Consider the following 7798-nt stretch of genomic DNA (forward strand, 5'->3'; position numbering starts at 1 on the left):
AAATTCATGCGCCATACATAACTGATATCATAATTTGTATGCCCTCAAATTCTTTTGTAACTTTTTTGTTGGTGGGGGTCATGCAATTAATTAGATTTATGACAAGTTCCACGCAAGTGTTGGTTCTGTGCGTCAATTTTGAGGAAGATTATAGAATTGGGTTGATCCTATGGTCCTAGTTGGCTTGAGTGCTTCATGAGCAAGTCGGTTTGGGAAAGAGCATACTTTTTAGGGTGTGGCTCTCGCAAACAAATCCAATTACTGCTAGCACCTGCTAAAAGTTTATAAGAAATGTGAAGTCCGACAAAAATATTTCTTGCTTGGTTTTCAAGAAGACGACAGTCAGTTTGAATATTTAGCATTGTTTGCTATAAATGGGAGTGTGACTGTGACTGCAAAGGGATCAACCTACTCCTAGAGCTATTTTGGTTTCTTCGGTTTCGTCCGCTATCGGCCATCATACTCAAGATCCAAGACGTGATTCAGGCGACCGGCTCTGCATGCCCGCCAGGCTAGCTATGTTAGCGCCATCTGTAGTTTAGTTTTGCAATCGTGTTCACTTTCTAAATGGCGTGTGCACTTGACACGCGTACGGGGAGTAGACAGAGTGGATGCGATGTTTCCTCTAGTATTGTATTATTACAGGTAAGAACAAACATTGATTGCTTTTAACTTTTTTGTCAACCAAACTTTAAAAATCATCAAATTTAGCGGTCACGTTTTAGCATATAAGCATCAAGCATATAGAAAGGATCTCTATGGTACAAACAAGCGTGCAAAACGTCTCTATTTTTATATTATACCAATACTATACGCGGAAGAGGAAGGAGTCGTCATGGGTCAATACAGGGTCCTACTACTTGCCGTCAACTCGCCGTCAACTCACTTGCGCCGTCAACTCGCCGTCAACTCCTCCAATATACATTTAAAATCCACAAAAGAAGCATAGAACTGTAAAGTATCAGCTCAAAGAGAATTTGCGTAAGTTTTAGGTCATATTTCGGAATAAAAATTGATTTTTTTTTCTCATGAAAAAATGATCTCGAAGCAGCAAAACTGTCGGCCGCCATCTTGCTTTTTCACATTGATTATAGTCTTGGCCAAAGATGTCAATTATTGGTACTTTTTTTATCAACACAAAGTCGTTTTTGTGAATGAATTTTTTACCGAAAACCATGAGAAATAATATGTAGTTTAGCCCAGACTTAACACTTCTGTGCCCCTTTTATAGATTTTTCATGTAAATTTAATGAGTTGTCGGCACTAAAATGAGTTGACGGCGAGTCGGCGAGTTGACGGCAAGTAGTAGGACCGTCAATACACGGTCAAGAAGCCAGCATGGCGCGCGGTGACCGCGGTGGCAGAGTCTTTATAAAACCATAAAACTTAAAACCATATATATATAAAGCCACGTTCGCATTGGACTTTTGGGTCTGGTAACTTATTGATATGGTTCAAGTTGACTGGACTAAAACCATTGAAACATTATTAATGTCTCTTAATATTAAAGGTAGTGGACACTATTGGTAATTGTCAAAGACTAGCCTTCACAGTTGGTGTATCTCAACATATATGTAGAATATAAGAAACCTGTGAAAATTTAAGCTCAATCGGTCATTGAACTTGCGAGATAATAATGTCACATGAAGTTGTGTGCGTTTAGTAGATAGTTGATTTCGAGACCTCAAGTTCTAAATCTGAGTTCTCGAAATCAAATTCGTGGAAAACTACTTCTTTCTCGAAAACTATGACACTTCAGAGGGAGCCGTTTCTCACAATGTTTTATACCATCAACCTCTCCCCATTACTCGTCACCAAGAATGGTTTTACGCTAATAATTATTTTGAGTAATTACCAATAGTGTCCACTGCCTTTAATCTCTTATTATTAATGTCCATACTCTTTTTTGCAACAATGTATCGACTTAAAAATCATCATCATGACAATAACGTAAGTGGCTATAAATCCTAATATCACTCGCTATCTGTTTTAAGAAACTTTTTCTCAAACAGACATAAAAAATATCACTTTCATACGTGACCATACATGTCAAGGTTTACGCTATTTCTGGCCTATACTTTGGTGCTGTTTGGCGTGTTAATGACGCGGTGATCGCACATAATGGAATGTCTGTCATTTGTCAAGGAGAGCAGTGCCACGAGTCAATTAGAGTCTAAAGCCCGGTTCATACTTCCTGGGAATGCGAATGCGTAACAAACTTTGACGTCACAGCCCCATTTCGCTGCATATTTTTCACAGAAATTTGATCACAAAGAAGAGTAAGAGTAATGGGAGACTTTTGGACGGCTCCATTCACAGTTCTCATCAGTAGTGCGTGTGCTCAGACCTACCCCCGCACTACTGAGCATTTGCGCGCATGCTCCGAGTCGCAAAAAGTACCGTTATGTCTGCTATCGTCAGCGTCTCAAAAGTCTCCCATTTAATTAAGTTGAATTGAATGCAGCAAAAGTGTCGGTGTACTTGATCCAAAGGCAGGTAGACTTGCTTTGGTGCATTTTTCAATGCTGGCTTTCATTGTTCTTAAAGGCAGTGGACACTATTGGTAATAGTCCTTAGCATAAAAACTTACTTGGTTACAAGCAATGGAGAGCTGTTGATAGTATAAAACATTTTGAGAAACGGCTCCCTCTGAAGTAATGTAGTTTTTGAGAATGAAGTAATTTTTCACTAAAATTAATATTTTAATTTGATTTTGAGACCTCAGAATTAGATTTTGAGGTCACGAAATCAAGCATCTGAAAGCACACAACTTCGTGTACAATACAAGGGTATTTTTTCTTCCATTATTATCTCGCAACTTCGACAACCACCAATTGAGTTCAAATTTTCACAGGTTTGTTATTTTGTGCATTTAATGTTGAGATACACCAAGTGAGAAGACTTGGCTTTGACAATTACCAAAGTTGTCTAGTGTCTTTAACGACTCGCCAGGACAAACCACAATAACTGAAGTGTACTCTTCCTTTTTTCTTTGCATGTTTCAGAGGTTTTGGTGAATATACGTAGTCGTCATCGTATTCTGCGTAACTTTGTTTATTACAGAAGTGAACAATGTTTTTCAAGAAACACTCGATTGGGTTTCGGCTACTGCTATTGGTGACAATCAGTCTTTGTCTCTTTGTGCTGTACAATCAGATGTCACAAAGGTTTGTGCAGTCAATTCAGATACAACTAACCTGGATCAACACACCCTCCCCCCTGATCTCACAGATGAAAAATCTTATTGTTATTATTATAACGTGCATGCAACTGTATCTTCACCCAAAAAGAGGACATTACAAAGTTTCAATGATTCTGTGTAGTATTTTTCAATTTTGAATTGTAAAACTAATCAGCGAATCCGAGGAAAAGTTGCATGCCTGAACTAAAAATTCGCGAGATCAAAACTAATTGTTTTACTTGGTATTTTTTCTTCAAAAGTATTATTTCAAGTGAAGTTTTCCTGCACTACCATGATATTTGTGTGTGAATCTGTAAACATATATTTCAATGTTACCAAATGTTGTGCACACTCTTTTACAGATTAATAACCAACCAAAAAACACATAAGGACGAGGATGGTAACGCCCGCTTCCAATTTAGCAACAAGAACTGGCCGAAAGAAACTGAAGAGTGCACCCCACAGCGGAACATTGCCTTCTTAAAAATGCACAAATGCGGTAGCAGTACGGTGCAGAACATTCTATTCCGCTATGGTGACCAACACAACCTGGATTTTGTCATGCCGCCTATTGATAACCTTTTTATGAAAGGCGCGTTCTTCGACAAGGATCACATGATCGATTTCTCACTTAAAAAATATAATATTCTGTGCCATCATACCCGCTTCAGTGCAGCAGGTGAGATCATAGTTTTAGCTCAATGCGGAGCCTAGTGGTTGTCTATCTGTGAACATCCTCTATTTCAGCTTTCTATACCATGTGACACACCTGTGAAAACATTTTGAATCGGACCAGCTTCTCTCCACCCAGGGTTAAATGGGTACCTGTAAGGGCAGAGATGGTTCTTGTGATTGAGTTAGCTGAGTAGCACAGGCTCTATATACTCCCCAGGGAGCTGAGATGGTTTAAAGGGAAGGTACACGTTTGGTAATTACTCAAAACAAATATAAACTTTAAAACTGACTTGGTAACGAGCATTGGAGAGTTGTTGATAGTATTAAACATTGTGAGAAACGGATCCCTCTGAAGTAACATAGTTTTCGAGAAAGAAGTCATTTCTCACTCAAATAATTAAAGACTTTAAGCCAGAAGTCTTTTATTCCTATCTGAAAGCACACAAATTTGTCCAACAAGGGTGTTTTTTCTCGCAACTTCGATGACCAATTGAGCTCAAATTTTCACATACACCAAGTGAGAAGACTGGTCTTTGACAATTACCAATAGTGTACCTTTCCTTAAAGGAGTAAATTAAGGCCCAGTGACCAGGGGTAATAATGTGAAGCGCTTTGAGATGTCCTTCAGATGTGAAAAGCGCTATATGGAAACTGGTTGTTATTATTTAAAACTAATGGGGAAGTTGACATTTGCCATACAGCTTTTGATATCGTTTTAAATTTATTCTTGTTTTTTTTTGTTGTTGCAGCGTTTGCAGAAGTTCTGCCGTCGGATGCCGTGTACATAACAGTTCTCCGCGACCCAGTCGAAATGTTTGAATCTGGTTTTACTTACCACAAACTTGCCACAAGTGTTGGTCTTCCTGAGGACGGTGGACTCGAAATGTTTCTGCGCATGCCCAGGTTTTACTACAAACAAGTATATCACTCTGGGGCATTCTTTAAGAACCCTATGCTTTTTGATTTGGGACTCAAGAGCATCGAGCAGTTCTACCCAAAACTCATCAAGAAGAAAATATCCAAACTGGAGAAACAATTTGACTTGGTCATGCTCACTGAATACTTTGACGAGTCCTTGATACTCCTTCGTCATTTGTTGTGCTTGGAGATTGACGACATAGTGTACTTCGTTCTCAATGCACGGAGTGAGTCGTCAGTGAAAACGATCTCTTCGGATATTGCCGAGAAAATTCGGGAGTGGAATGCTGGCGACGTTGAACTCTACAGCGTTTTCAATCAAACTTTCTGGCGGAGAGTTGAGGAATTTGGAATGGAGAGGATGAAAGCGGAAGTGAAGGAATTGAGGGAGAGGAATCAATATTTTATTGATCAATGCATCGATAAATTAATAGATGACGACTCTCAGGTATGGCATCCCCCAGGGATTAAGATCAATAGTATTCAACTGAAAGATGGGGCCAGCCGAAAGTGTAGACAGATGGCTTTATCTGAGATCCCTTACACCGACAAACTTAGGTATATCCAACTAAAGAAATATAACATCACCCTGAGTGGTAATGGTTTAACGTAACATTCCCTATTATCAATTGGAGTAAATTTTGAGGGTTGAACGAAGAATAGTTTACAACTGTTGGACTTGAACCTGCGACCTCCGCATTAACATGGCGGTGCTCTACCAACTGAGCCCCCTAGCCCTATATGGACCGATCCGGCCTGTCAATCAAACTGTGCGCGTTCACCCATTTGACCAATCACAGCAATGACTGTGGTCGGACAAACTCGGTCATGCGTGCGAGTAAATTTGGCACGCGCGGCAGAATCGTGCAGAATGTCATTCGGAGTGCTCGTACACATGTCTTGCTCACGTGTGCGGTGGGCGGAGCTTAGTGGGAAAGCCGGAACAATCCATTGGCGGTTTCCACATTCTGCCAGTCAGAAGCCATATTTTGCCAGTCAAAAGTCATTCAACCTTTAAAGGCAGTGGACACTATTGGTAATTACTCAAAATAATTATTAGCATAAAACTTTTCTTGGTGACGAGTAATGGGGAGAGATTGATGGTACAAAACATTGTGAGAAACGGCTCCCTCTGAAGTGCCATAGTTTTCGAGAAAGAAGTAATTTTCCACGAATTTGATTTTGAGACCTCAAGTTTAGAACTTGAGGTCTCGAAATCAACCATCTAAACGCACAGAACTTCGTGTGACAAGGGTGTTTTTTCTTTCGTTATTATCTCGCAAGTTCGATGACCGATTGAGCTCAAATTTTCACAGGTTTGTTATTTTATGCATATGTTGAGATACACCAACTGTGAAGGCTAGTCTTTGACAATTACCAATAGTGTCCACTGCCTTTAACTGCATGCCTTATAGCCAGGGATCACCTTGCAGAATGGTGTCTTGTGAACAACTGAATTATTAAGATTATGAAAAAGACCCACAGGAACCAGTGTACTGCATTCCTGGGCTATGACTAAGCTAATGAATAAACATAAAACAGCTATGCAAATGAGACTAGTGCTACTTGTGGTTTGAAGTTCCAATAAACAATGACCATGGGGTGCAAAGATTAAGATTAAGATCAGCTGAAGAACATTCCCACAGATGCAATAAACAGTAAAATGAAATCTAATGGCATAAGAAGTAATAAATATAATAGAGTAAAACCATGGAGGTTTGTTCTTTGTTAAAATCAAAGGGAATTAAACACATTAATAAGAGAAAACAAAACAATACAGTTTTCACCTGTCACATTCGTATTAATTTTTTGTTTTATATTGAAAAGGTAAATTCACCTGACAATGCCATTCTCAAAAACGAAATGCCACCAGTTATCTATTACATGCACTTACTTGATATTTAACAGTTACTTGATACTTGACAGTTACTTTGTAATTACTTTTTAATCATGTCAAGACAAAAAGAGAGTTATTCTGTATCTTTTCATGTAATATTATGAAAGTTAATTTATGCTCAGCCTGTTATTATTTAAATTAGTAGATTTTTTGTCTTCATATAGTCAATACCGCTCAAACAATGTTTTCTGAATTTGTTTTTATTTCTTTTTTTTCATGGCTGGGCTTCTCAAACTTGCCATAAAAGATGCTCCAGTTGTCTGGAACCAGACTGTATGACTAACAATAAAACTATTGTACATTGTATATATTTGACCAATAAGAGTAATTGCTGACGTTAATTTCTAGTGTGTCAAGCTCAAATCAAATTGAAAATGTCCGCTTTTAGCTGTTCCGATCCAGTCGGAACAGCTATTGTTTTCGCCGAGATTTTTATTATTAGCTGTTCCGATCCAGTCAGAACAGCTATTGTTTTCGTCAAGATTTTGTTATTTTTATTAGCTGTTCCGACCTACCGTCGGAACAGGTATTGTTTTCGTCGAGATTTTTATTATTTTTATTATTATTATTATTATTATTATTATTATTATTATTATTATTATTATTATTATTATTATTATTATTATTATTATTATTATTATTATTATTATTATTATTATTATTATTATTATTATTATTATTATTATTATTATTATTATTATTATTATTATATTATTATTATATTATTATTATTATAATTATTATTATTATTATTATTATTATTATTATTATTATTATTATTATTATATTATTATTATTATTATTAGTATTATTATTATTATTATTATTATTATTATTATTATTATTATTATTATTAGTATTATTATATTATTATTATTTATTATTATTATTATTATTATTATTAGTTATTATTTATTATTAGTATTATTATTATTATTATTATTATTATTATTATTATTATTATTATATTATTAGTATTATTATTATATTAATTATATTATTATTATTATTATTATTATTAATTATTATTATTATTATTATTATTATTATTATTATTATTATTATTATTATTATATTATTATATTATTATTATTATTATTATTATTATTATTATTATTATTATTATT

General features: G+C 35.9%; 1 protein-coding gene across 2 annotated transcripts; it reads left to right on the forward strand.

Annotated features, from left to right (window-relative positions):
* The first annotated feature begins 572 nt into the window (after window positions 1–572).
* On the forward strand, window positions 573–5523 carry LOC117291706 (galactosylceramide sulfotransferase-like). Of its 2 annotated transcripts, none has more exons than XM_033773556.1 (4): window positions 573–645; window positions 3006–3167; window positions 3544–3860; window positions 4606–5523. In XM_033773556.1, exons 2-4 carry the CDS (start codon window positions 3073–3075, stop codon window positions 5385–5387), a joined length of 1194 nt encoding a protein of 397 aa, XP_033629447.1. In that variant the 5' UTR covers window positions 573–645; window positions 3006–3072; the 3' UTR covers window positions 5388–5523. The 2 variants fall into 2 exon arrangements, with proteins under 2 accessions (XP_033629447.1, XP_033629448.1); XM_033773557.1 differs by having other exon boundaries at window positions 575–645; window positions 3064–3167.
* The last annotated feature ends 2275 nt before the right edge of the window (window positions 5524–7798 follow it).

The sequence above is a fragment of the Asterias rubens genome, chromosome 6 (genome assembly GCF_902459465.1).
Source record: "Asterias rubens chromosome 6, eAstRub1.3, whole genome shotgun sequence".
Lineage (NCBI taxonomy): Eukaryota > Metazoa > Echinodermata > Asteroidea > Forcipulatida > Asteriidae > Asterias > Asterias rubens.

Coding starts and splice junctions, on each gene's coding strand:
- LOC117291706 (XM_033773556.1), top strand. CDS start 3,073: ATGTTTTTCAAGAAACACTCGATTGGGTTTCGGCTACTGCTATTGGTG. Junction 3,168..3,543: donor TACAATCAGATGTCACAAAG/GTTTGTGCAGTC, acceptor ACTCTTTTACAG/ATTAATAACCAACCAAAAAA. Junction 3,861..4,605: donor TACCCGCTTCAGTGCAGCAG/GTGAGATCATAG, acceptor TTGTTGTTGCAG/CGTTTGCAGAAGTTCTGCCG.